Here is a 20,717-nt window from a genome sequence, read left to right as displayed (position 1 = left end):
GAAAGCACAAAGTGGCGGGATGGATGAGACGCATGCCATCGACCATATGAAGTGCGAATTTCTTTTTGACACAATGACACAGCTCATGGCGTAGGTCGAGTCCGGTCTGGTCTGAGGTACTGCCATGGACAATGGTTGTTCTGGAGATACAAATTCGGAGCTTACTTCCGCGGCAGGCCCGTGGAAGCACACCACTTTGCATTGCAACAGTGATCCCTGCTCGACGAGGCACGTCAAGCTTGGTGTTTTGATCCGAATTGCTGGGATTGACGCCTCCGGTTCCCAGTAGTGTTTACTCGGCATCTGCCATGTTACTGCCTTTTAGATAATGAGACTGGAGACGCGAGGGAGGACCACTTGACCTGACCTACTCAGAGAGAAGTCCGGAAACATCTCTGATCAAGCATGTTTGCCTGTGAGAGGAAAACAAGAAAATGCCATGAGTCTGGTACTGCCGTCAAGCCGGGTCCCAGTCTGCTGCCGGCAGTTTTTAGCCTTGGAGCTGTGTGCCACGCTATCGGGTTGCAAGTCGAGATGCTGTGAGCCGGCGATGACTCGTTAGGCGCCATCACAAGAGAGAGAAAGCGCTGTATGCTGGTCGTAGCCATCCACGTTGCACAACAGGTGTGTTGGTTGCCTCTGGTCCTGGCCTCTCTGGAATGGATCAAGCAGGCCCTTTGCTCTTAATTGTGGGGCGACACCACGCAACCTCGATCAGAAGATGCGCGACGTCCCATTGGGTGACATATTAATCTGGATGTTTGACCTTGCTATCGGCAGCGTGCATTGCCATGAATCGACAGGCGCGGAAAAACAAGGCGTATGGCTGGCGATTGCTGACAATGACGACGCGACAAACAGAGTGCAGCATTAGTAGCAGGAGCAGCAAGCAACGGCAGCCGTCCTCTCTTCCTCCTGTCTCCCAGTGACCGCCTCACCGTGTACGCCCATGGCATCCATTGCCAAATCTTGAAGCGTGCATTTGCAATTGGCGGTGTGTGAGAGATGTGTTTGGAGCGGGTGGGGACGGCTGTCAAACACATGTTTTTTCCGCTTCGACTTCGAGGAAAGCAACACAATCACGCATGCAGACTTGTCACAAGCAACGAATCCCAAGAATCGAGAGTCGTAAAAATGTGACACGTCAGGACTTGGCTTGGTGTATTCATCATGCCTTGCACCACAGTCGACGTTCAGCTGTGATATTAAAGAAGGTCCCTACCACCCACCACTTGGACAAGCCTCATAACCCTGTTGTTTCGTGATCTGTGTCCTCCGCTCTCACTCTCCCCTTCAACCGTATCTGCAACTGTCCGCGCTATGTATAACTCTACAAAGACAACTCCGGCTAGCGGCCACCATTACCACCACCAGCATCAGTCGGACCGGAGCGATCGTTGTAGAGAAATCATGTCGATAGACAACCTCCTGACACCTCAAAGGAGCCAGCTCTCGGTGCAGACAAACAGACTCCAGCCTGCGTCCTCCCAACTGCCAAGCCCTTCGGCACCCGACAGCGCATTCGAGAGAACGCCTCGAGAAAAGCGCGAACCATACTCGGACCAGGCGCAGTTCTACATCATATACGTCAGAGTTGGCAAAGAAAAGGACTGGAACCAGATCGAGCGCTCGTTCGAAGAAGTATTTGGCCAACATCGCGCGAAAGATGGGTTGACCGCCGTCTACTACCGCATCAGAAGCAAATGGGGTCTCCCACCAGTCAACAAGTCTTCGCAAGAGATATCCGAGGAAGGGAAGGACATGATTCGACAACGAGCGCATGGGTTCGATCATGGATTCCTGAAAAGAGTTGGGTATTTCGAGTGGTGTCAGTCGTATCAATCATCTGCTGCGCCGAGATGAAGAAAGTCTTCCTCAGAGCTCTTCGTCATCTTGTTCGGCAGCAGTGCCTTGGGTCGAGCGCATCCAAGGAAACTTCTTCCAGGGGTTCTGCATCGCATCGTCGCCATCGCTCCACTCGTCTGGATCTGATTCCCATTGTTCATCGTCAGAGCCTCCATGACGGTAGCCATATGCGCCTCGATCGTACTCGTCATCAGAAGCGACTTCATCCTCTGGATAATCTGCGGCATAGTAACCTTCGGCTGGAGTTGGACTCATGTGTTAGTACGTGGGCTGCTAGAATTGTGTGGGTGGGTGGATCAAATGCTTACCATTTTCGTCCTCGTCATCGGTCTCGAATTCTTTGTCGCTCTCGACGTCGTCTTCGAAGTATGTCTCCCACAAGGGCTGGTCTTCTTCAGAGATGACGATGTACCCAACCTGGATATTGGAGGAATCTTCGGACTCGAGGTTTGCAGGGACCACAGGGTCTTTTGTGCGGATATATGTATCGTAGACATAATCATCGTCATCGCTCATCATGTCAACATCTTCTTCTGTCTTGTGGGCTTTCTGCGGCTGAGCAACAAACTGCTCAGGATGACGTTCGCGATATCTTTGAACAGGCTTCTTGGGGATCGAGGTGACCTTTGGCTTTATGCGGGCTTCTTCCCGAGCCTCCTCCTCCAGAGCGAAACGGTGGAGAGCATCAGCCAGACGGTCCGGAGGTGGGTTTGCTGGGCTTTGGAAGAGGGCTTCGGCAGTTTGTTTCTTGAGCCTGGAGCTTGCGCCGGGTCGCTTGAGTGTAGTGGGCGTGGACACGGGGGTGTGTGTAACGGCTTGGGGAGCATCTTCTTGACCGACCCGGCGACGCTTGGGGGTGGCTTCGACGAAGGTGGGGATGTCGTCGTGGTCCAATTGGGCTTTGCGTTTCCTGACAGATTCAATGCGCCTGTGGAGGGGGCGAGTCGGGCGGGCAAGGCGGAACTCGCGACGGACCAGGGCGTCTTGGTGGAGTTGTTGGTGGAGCTGCTGCTGGAGTTGGTGGGAGTCGTCCAGGGCGTTGGTCGGAAGGGCTTGTTCAGACACACCGCCTCGTGGCGTGTCAGATGGCAGCTGCGAGGGGTGTGCCTGCTGCAGACGGAACTGCCACACTTGCTGCTTCTTCAAGGTGCGTTCTTCCAGAAACAAGTCGGCCGTGGGCTCTTCGCCGCGTTTGCGCTTGACGCGTACCAGCGATGGAAGCTCTGCCATCTTGCGAAGAGGTCTTGTGCGTGAGCCTGTGGAAACAGCGGTCGACCGAGGTGAAGGCTGGAAGTAGGGAATTGTTCTTGTCTTTGTTGTCACTCTAGCTAACTATTCCCGGAGTGCGGCTCGTCCCGCCATGCGGCACGTCATCCTCCAAATTTACTCTATACTGTACTCTCTACCGCTCACGTCCTTCGATCAATCTCACTTGCTTTCACTTCCATCACTTTCTATTGTTGCATCGAAAACACCCTTGTCCTGTTTCGGCACGGTGGACATGAGCCTACTCTAGACTTGAGATGACTGCAAGCTGTAAGGTGAGAACAGTGCACCTCAAGTGACTGCTTATACTGCTCTCACCAATCAATACACACACTGCAATAATTCGGATAAGTACAAACAGCTCCTGATCAGGTAGTTCTTCCAGCATTGTGTTCGCCTAGATTTGATACAATCATTTCACATCGGACTTCCTGAGCTCTAAGGAAGACAAACACGAGGCAAACGGCATTGCTCACAGTCGAGCTGTTGACTTTTCGCCTTCACTTCCTGACTTCATTGTTTCGTTCATCTGTCTCACAACCACTCAAGAATCACTACTTGTGGATTTCTCTTATACTTTCCTCCTTCCTGCTTCCACTTTCTATCCCCTACTTTCCGCTTCCCAACTGCGCCTTCATCTCTTACCTTTACCTCATCATCCCTCTAACATCTTCCCCTCTACCTCGAATCACACACATTTCAACTATGAAGAACCAGCCTTCCACTTGGCCCCCTGCCCCAACCGTCGAGGACGAGGTCCCCGGCGAACAAACCACCCCTACCACCATGCCGGGTGCTCAAAACAACGGAGACTCCGAACCACCTGTCAATGGCGACACCACAACCCCCGCCCCCAACGATGATGCTGCTCCTCACACTCCTGCCAATGCCACTCCAGCCCCAGCCACAGATCGCGTGCAAATCGTCTTGAAGGACCAGGGTGGCACCCAGGTTGCCTTCGGCGTCAAGTCAAACACTCGCATGGAGAAGGTCATGAACGCCTATGCCGATAGGGCTTCCCGTCCCGTTGGCGCTCTGCGCTTTCACTTCGACGGCGAACGCGTGCTCCCTGACGACACTACTGCTTCAGTAAGTCATTCCTTTGAGCAAATCCTTTCGACATCCGGTACTGACTACAGTCCCCAGCTCGGCATGGAGCAGGACGACATTATCGAAGTCATGACTGAGCAGATCGGTGGCAACGGTAAACATAACATCGCTCCTACTAACCTCAACAAATACATTGCGAAACACGAACCCGAATTCGGCGAGGAGATGTCGTTCGTGGTCAACGCTGTTGAGGTCGGCGGTAAGCCGATCAGCGAGATGGAGTTCGTGATTGGCCGCAACACTAAACCCAAGGACTTCATGAACGCTTGGGCTATGCGTGCTGGATGCGCTGTGGATGATGTCGTCTTCCGCTTCAATCCAGACAAGGAAGGACCTGGACTTCCCTTCGAGTCTGAGGACGAAACTTTCGGGGATGTACGTCAATCTTGATACGATGTCTCGATTGCGTGTGTCGTGCTAATATCTCGTCAGCTTGACTTTCTTTCTGGAGACGAGATCTTTGTCAACGCTCTCACTGACGAGCCAATCAATCTGGTCCATCCCAGAGAAGACCTTCCCGTCAAAGAGGCAGACACCAGCCCTGGAACTCTCAGAGACTCAATTCTCATCAATGTCAAGTATCTAGCCGAGGATGATGTCCATCGCGAGATTCACTGCAAGATGACCAAGACCATGTCTTTCGACAAGCTCATCAGCATGTACTCCAAGCGCTGGGATCTCGATGCCTCAGCACAGCGCCTGACCTTCAACGGCAAGACCGTCTTCCCCAGCGACACTCCTGCCCTTGTAAATCATCAAACCCCCGTCTATGTCTATGCAGATACTTACGACTTTGCAGATCGGCGCAGAGCATGGCGCGATTCTCAACATCGCAGAGGACACCAACTTCTTCGCCATGGATCTCACTGTCAACTAAGCCATGGCCCTCTCGGTCTGGTGCAACACATCCATTCCTGTTCCACAACGAAGCCGACCAAGCACGGCATTAACGTCTCACATGACTTTCGAAAATCCGAAACCTTAGACGACAAACGCCAGTAGGAGGAGAGACGAGAGGAGGAAAGAAACAAGATATCGGTTCTGCCCAAATTCCCACGACGGCGCAAAGAGAAATAGCAGCACATATGTACACTAGCAGAGGCAGAACCAGAAGAATCCCAAGATCTTGCACACACACTTCCTGATCCTAGTCTCCAACATTCCTTCCCTGTGCCTTTGATCTTTGCTCGTTGATACGATTTCTTCAGATGCCTAATCGAGTAAGAGCAGTAGTCGATCCGCGCTGTGCAAACGCGAGATTGTTTCAAATGCAGGAACCCGCGACTCGCATGCAACCACGCAGACCGCTCTTCTTTGGTGTCACGATTGTGCATTTGCTTTTTAGAATGCCGGAAACATGCAGAGGCTTCGCTACTTCCCCGATGGTATCCATAGCGCTTTACTACATGTTTGTTGCAGACGGCCCGGCCTTCTACCACGGGGATTGCACATCACAAGACAAGACAAGCGGAAGATTAGATAGGATATGAAAGTTGTTTCACAGCTAGCTTCGAAGCCTCCTAACAGTCGTGATTCGTTTCATCATCATCAACATCCATGCCTACAAATCAAGATGTGCCTACGCTTTTATACGCTGCATAAAGTCGTGAATACCATCGATGAGCACGGGGCCCCATGCCTCGAACGACCTGCTGATGAGGTTGTCAAAGAATGTGATGGCTTCCTCTTCGCTGAGCTGCAGACAGAACCTCTCTTCGACCTTCTTGACCGCCTGATCACCAGCAAGCTTGATATCAGGGATATTCGCGTCCTGCATGAGTGCGAACAAGTTGAGTATAAGATTTGACGAGCGACGTAGTGTGGTAAAGGCAGTAAAGCAGTACTGCTTGAACTCGTCGAATCGACTGTCGGGATTGCTTGGATTTCGGTCGGGACTACCGCCCAGACCATCAATCATCTCGACACTGAGTCTCATACTAGGCGCTAAAGGCTTGGGATCACGGCCCAAGATGTAGCCAAAGTCGGCATGGAAGAAGTGGCCATCTGACGCAAGAAGCAAATTGTCCATATGACGATCGCCAACACCCAATAAATATGTTATAACACAGTAGCCAGCCAAAGACTTGACGTAGGTATCCATCACCTCTTTGCGGACGCCCATGGGAGCTGCTCCATCTGGATTGTGTTCACGGAGGTAGCCAAGGATCGAGTTGTTGTATTTGGCATTTCCAAGAATTGTGGAGAGGGGACTGGACGAAACGAATTGAACGGCGCCAGACAGCGCACCAGTCGCTAGGATGCGATATGGTGACAGTTGAAGATTGAGATTTTCTTTCAACAGTAGCTGATCCATCAGAGTGATGATCTGGATGACAAGTTGATCTTGACGCAGATTATCGCCGACCTTGAAGATCAAAGGATAGATGTCTCCTTTGGTGGTTCTGAAATGGAGTAACAGCGGTGACAACGTTGATTTGAAGACATTGACATTGTCCGGCACGGCACCTACAATCTCTACGTTAGGATCGAGAGGAAGAGGAAGAGGTGGATCAATTTTGACGAGATCGTTCTTTGGGTCCACGAGAGCTTTCTTGAGCTTCTCGACCTTGCGTATACGATCAATATTCTTGCTCCGGGCATCTTCGCAAAATTGAGAAAGAACAGTGACAAATTCACCTTGACGCAGCAGAGTCTTGCGACGCGCTTGACCTTCAGGTGTCTTCTCAAGCTCTTGCATGAAGTCGTATGACACACGAGCATAAAGCTTTTTGAAAGTGGCTGCTTGGGCGTCATTTGAGCTTTCGTCCAATTCGACCATGAGGTACCAATGTAGGTAATTGCCAAGAAAGATGTTTGCGGCTGAGCGAGCTACGAGGAAGCTGGCCAGGGATGAGTCGTATTGATCGAAGTTCGCATTTGACTTGACTTCGGGTTCGAACTTCAAAGCCTGGACGAGTTGTAGCAGATACAGAAGCAGCTCTTCGTCCCCAGCCTTACGTAAGCGATCGACAGCATATGCGCGGACTTCCTTGTTGTCGAAAGATGGGCCGAGCAGTTCAAGGGCATCGTCAATGTCAATCTCTTCCCACTTAGGGAGTAGTTGGATGACTTGACGGACCTCGTTTGAGTCATTCCAAGAAGTCGACTTGATCAGCTTGGTGAGAGCACGTTTGTCACGAGTGAGATAGTGTCTGAATTTGAAGACCTTGTCCCTCTCTTCTGCACTCAAGTCGGTGGTAGGTCCGTATGACAAGATGTGATTGAGTTGATCTCTGGTCTTCGGGTTGGGCTTGAGATGTCGATCAAGCATGCCGATGCGTTGGTTTCGCACCAGACTTCGGTGCTTGATCTCAGCAGGATTGTCGTAGAAACCAACTTCCGGGTCGTAGATGCGAATCAGATGGGGGGCATGCGAGTCGCCGTAACCAGGATTTTTCGGATCGATGCCAGGGCCAACATGAATCTCGGGCGGAGGTTTGAGACGAACATCTGAACCTGGAGCGGTGCGCAGGCGAGCGCTCGAGACGGGAGGAGGAGGATATTCGTGGTCGGTGAAGACAACAGGATGATCAAAGCGGGGAAACTCAATGTAGAGGTAGAAGATTGAAGCGTCTTCTTGTGAATGGCCATTGGTGGTGGGCTGAGCGTGTATCTTGTTGTCGTCGCGAATGTTTGCTCGCTCCATTCGCTCAATCTGGCGAAAGACCATTTGATCCAGCCATTTGTGCTCGGAGAGTTCACCCATCTCATGCTTCTTCAGTAGACCTTGTAGTCTTTCGAGCTCAGCAGCCCTCTGGCTGTGCTTGTCGTCAGCAAAGAGTTGTTGGTTGTCCTGGCTATGGCGACGACGCTTGGTAGAGGGGGCGCATGGAGTGGTCGAGTCGGAAAAGGCGTCAGCCTGCTTGTGCCTCCAGAGACGGCACTTCTGCCTGCCTTTCCTCAAGGTGCCATGTTCGTCGAAGAGTGAGATGGTGGCACCGCCGAAGGGGATGTGATGGCCTCTTGCACCGTGATTGCCAGCCGGCGATAGGTCCCAGACAGTGATTGCGAGCTGAGCATTGAGCGGGAGGAGAGCGTAGTCAATAGGCAGATGTAGCCACTCGTTCCAGGCACGTGCGTTCTTGAAGGTCTTGTATGGGGTTTGAGCGTGGACGGTCAAGGGTTTGCTGTCGGCGAAGACTTGAGCAGTAACGTAGAGCTCAGATGTCGGACTGGGTAGGCTTCAGCTTGCGTGTTGTAAAGGACTAGGATGAAATTGCGATTACCTCAGGTTGGATCCCCGGTGGCGCAGTTCGGGCTGGCGAAGCAGAGTCGAGTAGGCCAAGGCTTTCTCATAGCCTTCGAGACGGCCTCTGTACGATGGTTAGTATGCGGGTTGGGTTTGGTCGAGAGCGGCTGTAGAGCGATACCACACCTTGATGCTGACACTGGTCTTGACCTCTGACGCACTCGCAAAGGTAAACGTGTCCATGACAGCCTCGCCCATTACCGATACAGGAAAACAAGGACGATGCGGGAGTTGCAAGACGGAAAGTGCTACCTTATGTCACATGCATGTCGTCGGCGCGATACCGACGCGTCCTCGATAATTCCGATAGCTCCGACGCTGCTTCGCTGTGGTGCCTACCACCTTGATTTTACTCAGCAACACAGCTTCCATTGTCTTTTTCTTCGTTGCCATAGCCCTTGCGCGCTGCCAGTCGGCTGTTCACTCCATGGCCGACTACTCAAATCACAATCGTGGTCAGGAGGACGAAGAGGATGAAGAAGACATTGACGAAACAGTACTGCACTTTGATTCTCCACCATGTAAACACACATAAACTGATAGTTGACAGGGCTACAAAACAATCAAAGATGCTGTTCTGTTTGCTATCGATGTCAGCTCGACCATGCTCACCAAACCCCCCCAACAAGACTCGAAAAAAGCTGATCGTGATACTCCTACCATTGCTGCCCTAAAATGCGCCTATTCTTTGATGCAGCAGCGCATCATATCCAATCCCAATGACATGATGGGCATTCTTCTCTTCGGTACCGAAAAGTCCCGCTTCCAAGATGAGTCTACCTCATCCAGAGGTCTCTCCTACCCACATTGCTACCTCTTGACCGACCTCGATGTTCCTGGCGCCAGAGACATCAAGCGTCTGCGTGATCTTGTCAACGATGAGGACGAGGCCAACCAACTCCTTCGACCTTCCAACGACCCTGTTTCAATGGCCAACGTCTTGTTTTGCGCAAATCAAATCTTCACCACAAAAGCTCCCAATTTCTCCTCGAGGCGCCTGTTCCTGGTCACCGACAATGACACCCCTCACAACGACGACAAAGCCTTGAGGTCTGCCGCCGCTGTCAGAGCAAAGGATCTGTACGATTTGGGTGTTGTCATTGAGCTTTTCCCTATCTCAAGCCCCGAGCATACCTTTGACCGCTCCATCTTCTACAACGTATGTATTGCTTTTGACTGCTGCTCTATCCGGCTTTCACTCACCTATAACAGGATATTATTTACAGCGCTATTCCATCAGATCCGGATGCCCCTGCACCTGTTACCAAGGCCTCTAGAGCTTCAGCCAGCGGTGACGGTCTCACTCTGCTGCAGTCGCTGTTGTCCAACATCAATTCAAGATCTGCCCCAAGACGTGCCTTGTTCTCAAACATGGCTTTCGAGATTGGCCCGGGTCTAAAAATTTCTATCAAAGGTTACATCATAATCAAGCGTCAAGAGCCCGCCAGAAGTAGCTACGTTTACACTGGAGGAGAAAGGCCTCAGCTTGCTGTAGGCTCTTCGACACTCCAAGCAGAAGACACGGCAAGATCTGTCGAGAAGGTTGAGATCCGCAAAGCATACAAGTTTGGTGGCGAGACTGTGTCCTTCACACCAGAGGAGATCGCAGAAATCAAAAGCTTCGGCGATCCTGTGCTTCGCATCATCGGCTTCAAGCCCCTGAGTATGCTGCCTATCTGGGCAAACTATCGTCCATCTACCTTTATATACCCCTCGGAAGAAGACATTATCGGCAGCACAAGAGTCTTCTCCGCCCTACAGCAGAAGCTTCTCAAAGACCAAAAGATGGGTCTCGCTTGGTACATTCCTCGTCGCAACGCAACGCCTACACTTGCTGCTGTCATTCCAGGAGCAGAGAGGCTGGATGACGACGGAGTGCAGGTCATGCCACCAGGCCTGTGGATTCATGTGCTTCCTTTCGCGGACGATGTTCGTCAAATACCTGACACATCAGTGGTCCAAGCACCTGATGTCCTTGTCGATAGGATGAGGATGGTTGTTCAGCAGTTGCAACTACCAAAAGCTGTGTACGATCCCAAGAAGTATCCCAATCCCTCTCTACAATGGTTCTACCGCATATTGCAAGCTCTGGCTCTGGAGGAAGACATGCCAGAAAAGCCCGATGACAAGACATTGCCGCGTTACCGTCAGATCGACAAACGGGCAGGCGAGTATGTTCTCGATTGGGGCGCTGAACTCGAGGAACAATACGAAATCTGGAAGATGGCCAACGCTGGTCGTCACACCGCTACAGGTGCGACTAAGCGTGGCTCAGCAGCAGCGGGTGAAAGCGGCAAAAGAACCAAGACTGTCGCCGAAGCAACGTCCAAGTCGAGTGATATGATCAGCGATGAAGAGATGCGCAAGGCCTTTGAGACGAACAAGATCAACAAACTGACGGTTGCGGTGCTCAAGGCTTGGTGTAAGCAGAAGGGAATCAAGCTGCCGACAGCTGCAAAGAAAGGTGATGTCGTTGATGAAGTCACGAGTCATTTCGAGAACAAGATGGTTCTCTGAGGAGATGCTTGAGCAGAGGATGAGTGTAGAAGAGTGCGAAGGCAGGCAACAAGCATAACGTATACCCTAGCTTTACCTGACACAGAGTCACGAGAATATATATGAAAAGAGTCTCTCTCAATGCAACTTTCCTTGGGTGTGGTAGTACAATCTCTTTCGAGTATCATGATACAAGCTCTTTAAAAGGCCAAGTTGTAGCCGGTCAAGCCAGCGTTGACAAACAGGCCTAGCTGAGCCAGCCAGAAGAAAGCACCAGCCAATCTTCCCTTTCCGTTGTCCTTGTTCTTAGCGGTGTATCCGACAGCGTAAACAATTCTTCCAAGCGACCAGACGACACCGAAAGCCGAGCTGAGAAGAGGGTAACGGAGGCCACCGATAAGCAGTGTTGTGAGGGCCATGTAGTGGTTCTCGAGGTAGTTACCGTGGGCACGCTGTGTCGCCAGTCAGAGACATGCATTTCAGATGTGAGAGATCTAAGCGTACCTGAGCACAGTTGAAAAGGTACAACTTGTGCTTGTCTTCGGCCGAGGCGGCGCTCAACATTGCAGAGTCGGCGTAGGGGGTAGGGTAACCGAGCCCGGCGGCCTTGCGGAATGCACCGCACCTCATGCCATGCCATACACTCAGAAAGCACGTGCCTGTGGCGGTAAGGACGACATAGCTATATGGGGGGTTAGCTAATGAGCTCCTTCGAGCACGCAATCGCATATGCAAGAGGCGAAGCGATTGGTGGGGGCTTGCTTGGGGCGTGGTTCGGCTTACCCGTATTCGGGAGAGATGTTGAGAGTGACCATTTTGGGCGGGTAGATTGGTTTTGGAGAGGTATAGAGAATTGTCCAGATACTTGCAAGAGAGGTGGTATAGAGGTTGCTGGAGCTGTTGCTCTCCTTTCACAGGCCGCTTTTCGGAGACAGCTCCTACTTATCTCCGAGGCTCTCTGCTTGCTAAGCACTTATACGACATGGCCATCCATAATATACAATCTTCACGTTTCACAACTTATTCTTGCTATTATGATTCTCGCTAGAGTTGTCACATACGTTCATACACACTCCTGTCAGTACAAGCACAATTCACGGTCCATGGCTTGAGAGCCTTCAAGCTTGTCTTACAGTACACCTGATTTGGGTCTTGTGCTTCAAAAGATTTGTCTTTGATCTCGATTTTTTCTTATAACGTTCCTCCAGCTACTGCTGAGTGATATCACCTTGCCCTAGGGTATTTTCCTCTCCTAATCTCCTCCTGCAAACTCTCACTCTGACTCGGTAAAGGTGCTCTCCTCCTGTTCTGTCCCTGTAGATCGGGAGGTGCATTATTGCCTGGAGGAAATCCTGGGAAGCCTGGAGGAGGCATGGGCGGCACACCAGAGAAGCCAGGGAAAGGCATTGGCGGCGGCGGAAGGCCTTGTGCACCGGGAAATCCAGGTGGTGGAGGTGGTGGGAATCCTTGCTGTGCTCCTGGTGGAGGCATCGGCGGAAGTTGCCCACCAAACATCTGCTTGAGTTTCTCCATGTCCATGTTTCCGGGCAGCGGTGGTGCGCCACCATGTGGTAGAGTGAACGGCAAGCCCTGAGCTCCGAGCATCGGGGGGCCACCGGGGAAAGGTAGCCCATTGCCTCCCATGCCTAGCATCGGTAGTGCTTGGGCTCCTCCAGTACTTGTTCCATCTGGGAATGCCGGTCGGGGTGCAGAAATACCAGGCAGACCAGCAAGACCAGGCAACATGTTCTGTCGCGCGGGCATTTGTTGATCGACGAGACCATCCGCCTCGTCTTCCTGTTCTTCTTCCTCATCCCTAGCTGCTCGATCTGTTGTACGCTTCCACGTTCCTTGAGCTTCTGCTGCTGTTTGACCAATATGCCATCGATCGTCCTTGTACGTGCTGTCTCCCGGTCTTGGCCTTGACCAGAATCTAGTTGCTCTGTCGTTAGATCCAGAAGCCAGAATGTGGCCAAGAGGATGCCAATCCATACTCCAGATGGCAAAGTCATGGGCGTAGGTGACACGGTGCGCAGGGTATATGGTTTGAGCAGGCGCATCCGAGTTTTCTGGCGCGTCGTAGGGCGACAATGTGGGCGCTGAGCCAGCCGGTAGGTTTTGCTCGTCTAGCAGGTAGTGATGCATTGCACCATCAGCACCTCCAGTCGATAGGAAGTTTGAGTGGATCGGGTGCCAAGCAAGCGTGCTGATATCCTTTTCATGACCACGCAGTAGGAAAACGTCTCTCATCATACGAATGTCAAACACTCTTGCGGTCGAATCACGGGCACAAGACGCCAGCAGCACACCATTTGTCGGTTCAAACAAGGTCTTGCTCACAGTATTCTTGTGTCCGTGAAGCGTTGTAAGACATCGCCCATTTCGAGGATCCCAAAGCTTGATCTGATGGTCTTTTGAGCCAGATACCAACAATCCTTTGGTAGGGTGCCAATCAACGCACTTGGCGTCCCATTGATGGCCTTCCAACACGAGCTCCTCCGCGCCGCCGGCAAAATCGAAGATCTTGAGATGAGCGTCATCTGCTGCCGTTACGAACTTGGTGTCAGTAGGCGCAAATGCCAAATCTCTGACTGGGTCGTTGTGCGCTTGTAGAGACTTGACGTTGTTGAAGTTTGGTTGCCAGTATTTGACGATACCAGCTTGTTCGGCGGAGATGAGCCAGTCGTTGCTGTGTGAGTATGCCACTGCTCTTACCGCGCTGTCGTGAGCCTGCAAGTATCCATTAGCAACGCGCTGCATCGAGCTTTTGCGAACATTCGTACCTGCATAATGGTTTCAAAATTGAACGCCGTTCCGTTCCAGAGGGTGAATTCACCACTTGTTGAACCAGTAAGCAGACGCCTTCCTTCCGGCGTCCATTTCACCACGTTGACAGGATGGCGCATCTTGTTCAGAGACGAATGCAAGTGTCTAGCCGGTACTGAATCTACTGCATTGCCTCTGCGGGCTGGTGGCAGGAGCGTCTACGGGTTGAGTCAACATACAGCTTTTGATTGCGTCGTCTATCTGAGCAGACGTCGAGCACAAACTCACGTCTATCACGTAACTAGCACTGGGTCTCTCCATCTCGAATCCCATGGTTCCTTTATACTGTGGCCGGCGGTTGTGCACAAACTGTGCCATGTTCGCGCTGTAATCAGTAGCAGGACCTGACTTGCGTGTTAGTGCCTGTTCGAGGCGCGCGACTTGACGTGTCCTATAGGGAACGCAATAAAGATAGTCGAAGGGTAAGATACGTACGTCGAGAGAGTCTAGTCCTCTTGCTGAAGCCCTCATGGCCGCCGCCTTCTCCCTGATCCATGGTGGTCGGCTTAGATGTTTTGTTTGGCTCGTGATGGTACAATAAGAAGACCGACTCCAGTTACGCGTTGCGCAGGGCTTGAGCTTGAGCTTAGGAATAAACACTCGTACGCGACACACAGAGATGATGTGACGATCAGCCCAGAGATGCGCAGCGACAGCACTTGAGAAAGCTCAAGCTGGGATCGGATGGTTAGCAACAAATAGAAAGACTCATAACAGAGCCATTGTCTTGACCACGATGACTAGCGGCATAGTAGATGTGAAGTTGTCGCGAGATCGGGAAAGTCGGCATGACAAGCTGGCCAACAACAGCGCCGGCGAGTGTACCTGCGTCACTAGTGGGGCTTGGCTGGTGCAGGGCTGGGGCACTGGGGCACTCGGCAGCGTCAACCGCATGGCAGCTGCTTCTCGACGCGTCGACGATGCAACTTGTTTGCTCTGAATCCCTTCAAACATGTTGAATCCTGTGCCGCTGACACCCCTCTTTGTTGCTTGGCTCTCACCAAGGTGATCACTCAATGTTAAATTGATCTTGTGCTCTTGATATACACATCAATCCAAGTTCCCTGGCTGTCTTCCAACTTGCCCAAGCAGCTTCGAAGCTTCGAAGCCATGGCGTCCCTCATTGACACAGCCATTACAACCAGTCATGAAATCCCAACAGATCGTCCTGAGAAATCTGTCATGCGGCAAGACACTGGCGAGAGAAAGCAAGCAGAGAGACTTGGAGTACAGCCCCCCAAGAAGTACAGACACACCTTTGCCGTTCATTCTGCCACCAGAGCTTCATGTCTGAGCCAGGATTCGGCTGCACCCACCAGCTTTACTGGCTTCAGGAATCTAGGCGCCCTGGTAATCAGTCAGTAATCAACAGTCAGTCGCCATGCCGAACAACTATTAACGGTCGCAGTTGTATCTAATTTGCGCTTGATGATTGAGAACTTCAAAAAGGTAGCTCAATCTTGTGAACCACATTATCGCTTGTTCTTGACTGACCAAACAGTACGGTGTCCTGATATGTATCCATTGTCATGACTATCGCCGGCAGGATGTCGTGTACGGCAGCATCCTCTACTTCCTAGTTCCTTGTCATCTGTTCGTTGCCTACATTATTGAGCTTGTTGCTGCTCAGCAAGCCAAGGGCGCTCTTGCTAGAGCCAAGAAGATGGGTGTCGACTCACCAGCCAATTCAAGCCAACGAAGACAAGAACTACGAGCTTTCCGTACCGCATGGCATCTGATCGCCTTCGCACATGGTGTCAATGCCACCCTCAACTTGGCCCTTGCAACATACGTTGTTTACTATCATATCCACCATCCCGGTATTGGCACGTTGTGCGAGTTACATGCTGTCATTGTATGGCTCAAGACGTGCTCGTATGCTTTTACCAACCGCGATCTACGACATGCCTTGCTCTATCCTTACGCAAGCGAGGTTCCAGAGCTGTACAGCTCTTGCCCATACCCGCAGAACATCACTCTTCGCAATCTGACCTATTTCTGGTGGGCTCCAACTCTAATCTACCAGCCAGTGTATCCGAGAACTGATAAGATTCGCTGGCCTTTCGTCTTCAAACGCTGTGTCGAAGTCGTGGGTCTCAGCATTGTCATTTGGATCGCAAGTGCCCAATACGCAGCTCCCCTCTTGAAAAACTCACTGGGAACTATATCTTCGCTGGACCTGCCCTCCATCGCCGAGCGTCTCATGAAGCTGTCAACTATCTCGCTCTTCTGTTGGCTAGCTGGATTCTACGCTCTCTTCCAATCCTTCCTGAATGCCCTTGCGGAAGTCATGCGCTTCGGCGACAGAGAGTTTTATGGTGAATGGTGGAACAGCAGTGGAGTAAGAGGATACTGGTCTTCTTGGAACAAACCAGTCTTTCAATTCATGAAGCGACATATCTACTCCCCAATGGTCGGACGAGGCGTGCCACCGCTCGTCGCTCAGATCATGACTTTCCTTTTCTCTGGCGTGCTTCATGAGCTGCTGGTCGGTGTTCCGACTCATAACATTCTTGGTCAGTCAGCATATATTCCGCAACACTGATCGTCGATGCTAACTAGAAACAGGTGTGGCATTTGCTGGTATGATGTTTCAGTTACCGTTGATCTTCCTGACAGATCCGCTGGCTAGGATGAAAGGAGGCAATGGAAAGCTTCTGGGCAATGTCATCTTCTGGGTGTCTTTCTGTCTCGTCGGGCAACCGTTGGCTGCACTCATGTACTTTTTTGCCTGGCAGGCCAAGTATGGCAGTGCCAGTAAGCCGCAGCTCTGGAGTACTTCATAGAGACAGACAGTCAGTCGCTTGGTCAGACTCGCGGTACCACACGACGGGGTCTTCCAAAAACACTTGTTTTTCCAGAAATTACCTATGTACTAGAGTCTCTTTCACGTGTAGCTGTAATACACTCATTGCTTTTAAAACACAATGGCTTTCACAGATGACCGTCATATTGCCATCCAACTCCATCACTGCTGCGGAATACGTGGGCAGCGGTGTCGCTTTGACCTACAAATGACAGATCGCGAAAACAAAAATACACTTTATCTCATAGTTGCACCATAAGAATGATCCGACAAGAAAGATCAAACGCCTCGTCAAATGTCGTGATTGTCTGATTATGAAACTCGGGCAACGACCTTGCTCGGATGCAATTCGTTATGGGCCTCCTTCTTCACTGTTGGTCTTTCCTGATAGGGAAAGCGAGATGGGCCCGATGCTTATACCCTTTCGTGGTCCCGGACTGCCGTCCTTGCCGTGCAGACTGCCTTTCCTCCTTAGCGGGTGCCCTGCACCATTTTGCTGCTGACTGGCAGTGGGCGAGTCCAGGTTTGCGGCCGACATATCGCTGCGCACACTGCTTATACTGCTGACTGAGCTACGACGTTTGGCTGGGATCGCACCTGCCAGTTTCTCTAGGTCGTCTTCGTCGTCGTCTTCACGTCGCCGCTTTTCCGGCACGACCGATGGTGACGATTCCAGTGTTTCTTGTGTCGTCGTCGTCGTCGACTCGACACTGGCATCTTTCTTTTCAGCCGGTGTGCCCGGTGATGCTGCGAGCATCTCCATTGCGTCCTCATCCTCGTCTTCGGGATATGAAACCAGCGGCCGCATTGGAGGGCCGACTGCAGAAGGCTTTGCACCAACAGTCTCTGGTAGCGAAGCAGCGCCCTCGTCCTCTGTCTCTTCGTCCGAGTTGGTGTTGAAATACGCTTCCTCTTCCGCATCGGCGTCCTTGAGTCCCTGCCATCGCTGGCCGCCAGCAACAAGACTGCGATTCGGCGTCTCCCCGCCCTGTGTTGAAAAGCTGGTTTCATCAGGGTTGAATCCACTCTGTATTTGCTCGAACTTGACAACGAGGGCTCCGAATGTGCTAACATAGGTGATACCAAGCAGCTTCTCCCTATATCCCTCGACTAGCGGTATGAGCAATTGCTTGAGGTTTTCACGCTTGATGAATTCAAACAGTTCGAGACAGGCAGAATTGAGGAGGTTGTCTCGAGGCATTGTCTGGTAGACAATGTCGAGGATCGGGTCGAACACGCCTTTCGTGATCATGTCTTTGTTGTGGTGTTCGTCGTTGAGCGCGACACATGTTCGGAACCACTTAAGAGCCGCTAGGATTTGTCAGCATCAACGCCGCATTGTCAGGTGTTTTTGGGAAGAACATACTCAGTTTCAGATGCTTCTGTGGGCAAGATAGCAGCTGCGCTACACGGCAATGTAAGTTCTCAGCAAGAATGTAATATTTACTTCGGAAATTATGTTGGCGAATGAAGAAACATAGAATTTCGACCAAGTGGACGAATAAAGAAGCCTCCTGTGCGGATATAGTGTGTACTACAGAGTAAATTGTCAGCGTTTGATCATATTTCTGGAAATTCGTGGACTGACAGTTTTGGTTGTGCTCAAGATCTTTTAGGGGCTGGAAGAGGCGTTTGGCACCGTCGTTGTAAAAGTTGTCAACAAAACTCTCCATCTGAGCGCTAGAGTTGGGATTTGCACCCCTCATCTTTGCCATGAAATCCCCATTGGTTCTGCCCAGCATATCCATAGACGTAGAACTAGCATGAGGGTCCAGGAGAACTTTGATCGCATCCGCCATCTGAGCCTTGACTCCCAGGTCGACCTCAACGAGCAACAGCTCAATAAGAGTGTCTGTCAGCGGCTTGGTCTTCTGGTTGATGGAACGGAAGATGTGAGAGCGCATCATGACGGGATCGTGGTCGATGAGGGCAACGAGGATGTCGGTGCCAGCAACACGCACAGAGGCATGACGGTGGCGCAAAGCATATGTGACGACGTCCAGCAAACCGCCGTGAATAAAATTCTGAAACAGGTGAGCACGCGATTGTGCTTGAATACTTTTGGCGACGGAGCAGCACGTCTGAATGAAGTGCACAGCGTCCTTCTTGCGTTGGTCTTCTGAGTCAGGAGTTGTAAAGATAGTAAAAAGCTCCTGAATGAAGTCTTTGCTAGACTGGATGTGGTTGACAATGTCGACCTGGTTGTAGAATATGAGAGAGTTGAGGACGGTGAAGGTGGGGTCGTCCAGAATACGGGCCAGCACCACATCCTTGAGGTACTGCAAGCGATATGTGGCGTGAATTTTGTTCTTGATGACAGGGTTGTCAATAGCCACGACCTCCTTGAAGCGAGATTCATCCGCGAGGTAGTGGCGGTGGTTGGCCTTGTGACTTGGGAAATCCGGATCGTACTCTAGAGCACCCACGACACCCAGGATGGCATGGTCCGAGACTGTCAAGTCTATGATGGACGTGTCGTTGAGCAGGATGAGCGTCTTCATGATGGTGCACAGACGATGCAGGGCTTGAATGTCCTCGGCGTCTTCGGCAAGCTCGACCAGGGGCAGCAGCTTGGAGAGGTACTGAGTTTCGGGGGCCATGACGAACTTGACCAGGGCATCGCGGCCGTGGGTTGTTTGGCTGGCTGCGCGCATCGTCTCTTGTACTTGGTGCAAGTTGGCTAGCTCGGGCATGGGTAGCAGCAGACCTTGACCATCTACCAGTTCGTCCGACAGACCGTCGTACTCGTTGGGGTGCATTGCGAGCATGCGCTGCTGTATGTCGGTGATAAACTCCCTGCCACGCCGTCCATGTCAGTCGCGTGCCATGTCTTGTATCGGGGCAAGCTCACTCACCATATCTGTGCGCATCCGTCTGCCTCTTGAAAGCTCAAGGCCATATCGATGCCGCTTGGTTCGGTCCATACTATCAATGTGTCTGCGCAGTGCTTGCATCAGCTCGTGTCCAAGTGGTTTGGTGGGCTGAGTGAGTGTACCCTGTTGCCTCTGGTAACCATCGTCGCGCGAGATTCTCGTTTCGAGCAGCAAGCGCTGATTGTCATCCTCGGACTGGACAAAGATGCGGGCTTCATCATTCTGTAGCGGCCATGTCAGCGCATTGCCACGAAACAAGTCGTGGTGAAGCATGGGTCCAACTTACGGCAAGGAGCTGGCCGGCGCAGAAGCCGGTACCACGGTCATACCAGTCGTTGTTCTTGAGCTCGTAGACCTTGACGCGCTTGCGATCATTGAGCGGAGGAGCGGCAAGTGCCATCATCAATTAGATGCTGCGCACCGCCTGGCTCCACTGCCCCGGGAGAGGGCTTGCTGGGTGCTTGTGTCGTAGTGTTCCAAGTCCGTCTGTTTCCTGTAGACGTGTCGTGCCGAGAAGACGCGACGCGTATTGTGCTGTATAGATGAGGCTGCGTGACAAGGATGAGGCTGACGACGGGAACGCGGGCAATGCGCAGTAGCTAGTGTCGACGGCAGGCGCGTCTTGTTTCCCAGAAGCCTGTTGGACGCGCCGATTATGGCGTGGGTCAGTCTGGCGATTGTGCCGGACTCGTTGTTTCAATGCGCGTGTCGCTCTGGCTGTCGTGTGTGGCATTCGAGATGGCCGTCGAGCCCAGGTCCGGCCAGTGCCAGAGACTCCCGAGCACGGACTGCTGCTTCTTGCGCAACAACTCTCAAGACCTTTGATTGACCGCGATATCAACTCGTCCTAGAACAAACTGCATCTCCCCCAATCAACCCATGCACTCTGATTAGGGATATAACACGCTTACTTCTTGCAACTTCATGCTCTCGCATCTCGTGAATCGCTGTCCTCGTCCTTCGGTCCACGGCGCGATCCAAACCCTCAGCACGTCATAGCTACTTCTATTTCCAGCTTCTCACGTGATTTTCGAACGCTGTTCCGCGGTTTCCTCGCGCCGCTTACAGTGCTCGCCGGAGCATCGACGAGTTGAGCAACTTCGATCGCTGATGTCCACTGTCTCCGCTGCTGATCTTGATGCTTGTCCCCATGGGCCATGGCCTGCCTGCAGAAGATTTACGATCCGCGATCGTCGACATGGCGCTCCATCATGCAGATGCCAAC

The 20,717-nt window shown here is 52.0% G+C and overlaps 9 protein-coding genes across 9 annotated transcripts; 4 read left to right on the top strand and 5 right to left on the bottom strand.

Moving 5' to 3' along the window:
- Positions 1-1,320: 1,320 nt before the first annotated feature.
- Positions 1,321-1,863, top strand: M436DRAFT_52161 (uncharacterized protein; the record flags this gene model as incomplete). Its single annotated transcript, XM_013569671.1, has 1 exon — positions 1,321-1,863. The coding sequence occupies one exon, from the start codon at positions 1,321-1,323 to the stop codon at positions 1,861-1,863; it is 543 nt and encodes a 180-aa protein (XP_013425125.1).
- A 12-nt stretch (positions 1,864-1,875) lies between these two features.
- On the bottom strand, positions 1,876-3,096 carry M436DRAFT_51965 (uncharacterized protein; the record flags this gene model as incomplete). Its single annotated transcript, XM_013569641.1, has 2 exons — positions 1,876-2,105; positions 2,175-3,096. The coding sequence occupies 2 exons, from the start codon at positions 3,094-3,096 to the stop codon at positions 1,876-1,878; spliced, it is 1,152 nt and encodes a 383-aa protein (XP_013425095.1).
- Positions 3,097-4,032: 936 nt separating this feature from the next.
- Positions 4,033-4,332, top strand: M436DRAFT_11124 (small ubiquitin-like protein; the record flags this gene model as incomplete). Its single annotated transcript, XM_013569576.1, has 2 exons — positions 4,033-4,221; positions 4,279-4,332. Coding segments are annotated over 2 exons (243 nt in total), but the record flags the coding sequence as incomplete, so codon positions are not given.
- A 1,489-nt stretch (positions 4,333-5,821) lies between these two features.
- Positions 5,822-8,689, bottom strand: M436DRAFT_84019 (putative phosphoinositide 3-kinase; the record flags this gene model as incomplete). The annotated part of the gene is made up of 3 exons (XM_013569881.1): positions 5,822-8,414; positions 8,469-8,555; positions 8,616-8,689. The coding sequence occupies 3 exons, from the start codon at positions 8,687-8,689 to the stop codon at positions 5,822-5,824; spliced, it is 2,754 nt and encodes a 917-aa protein (XP_013425335.1).
- A 229-nt stretch (positions 8,690-8,918) lies between these two features.
- On the top strand, positions 8,919-11,008 carry M436DRAFT_52433 (Ku DNA-binding complex, Ku70 subunit; the record flags this gene model as incomplete). Its single annotated transcript, XM_013569723.1, has 3 exons — positions 8,919-8,987; positions 9,042-9,587; positions 9,704-11,008. 3 exons carry the CDS (start codon positions 8,919-8,921, stop codon positions 11,006-11,008), a joined length of 1,920 nt encoding a protein of 639 aa, XP_013425177.1.
- Positions 11,009-11,187: 179 nt separating this feature from the next.
- On the bottom strand, positions 11,188-11,802 carry M436DRAFT_84017 (membrane-associated proteins in eicosanoid and glutathione metabolism; the record flags this gene model as incomplete). Its single annotated transcript, XM_013569880.1, has 3 exons — positions 11,188-11,439; positions 11,492-11,669; positions 11,771-11,802. The coding sequence occupies 3 exons, from the start codon at positions 11,800-11,802 to the stop codon at positions 11,188-11,190; spliced, it is 462 nt and encodes a 153-aa protein (XP_013425334.1).
- A 409-nt stretch (positions 11,803-12,211) lies between these two features.
- M436DRAFT_52464 (WD40 repeat-like protein) lies at positions 12,212-14,309 on the bottom strand (the record flags this gene model as incomplete). Its single annotated transcript, XM_013569731.1, has 4 exons — positions 12,212-13,717; positions 13,771-13,971; positions 14,042-14,157; positions 14,249-14,309. The coding sequence occupies 4 exons, from the start codon at positions 14,307-14,309 to the stop codon at positions 12,212-12,214; spliced, it is 1,884 nt and encodes a 627-aa protein (XP_013425185.1).
- A 686-nt stretch (positions 14,310-14,995) lies between these two features.
- M436DRAFT_51730 (uncharacterized protein) lies at positions 14,996-16,599 on the top strand (the record flags this gene model as incomplete). The annotated part of the gene is made up of 4 exons (XM_013569598.1): positions 14,996-15,170; positions 15,222-15,262; positions 15,315-16,329; positions 16,382-16,599. The coding sequence occupies 4 exons, from the start codon at positions 14,996-14,998 to the stop codon at positions 16,597-16,599; spliced, it is 1,449 nt and encodes a 482-aa protein (XP_013425052.1).
- A 372-nt stretch (positions 16,600-16,971) lies between these two features.
- On the bottom strand, positions 16,972-19,892 carry M436DRAFT_84014 (DUF625-domain-containing protein; the record flags this gene model as incomplete). The annotated part of the gene is made up of 6 exons (XM_013569879.1): positions 16,972-17,930; positions 17,986-18,153; positions 18,208-19,415; positions 19,475-19,556; positions 19,615-19,714; positions 19,779-19,892. 6 exons carry the CDS (start codon positions 19,890-19,892, stop codon positions 16,972-16,974), a joined length of 2,631 nt encoding a protein of 876 aa, XP_013425333.1.
- Between the last annotated feature and the right edge of the window lie 825 nt (positions 19,893-20,717).

This window comes from Aureobasidium namibiae, assembly GCF_000721765.1.
Source record: "Aureobasidium namibiae CBS 147.97 unplaced genomic scaffold scaffold_14, whole genome shotgun sequence".
NCBI lineage: Eukaryota > Fungi > Ascomycota > Dothideomycetes > Dothideales > Saccotheciaceae > Aureobasidium > Aureobasidium namibiae.
Note: the sequence above shows the minus strand (reverse complement) of the source record. Positions and strands in the feature narration are given on the sequence as shown.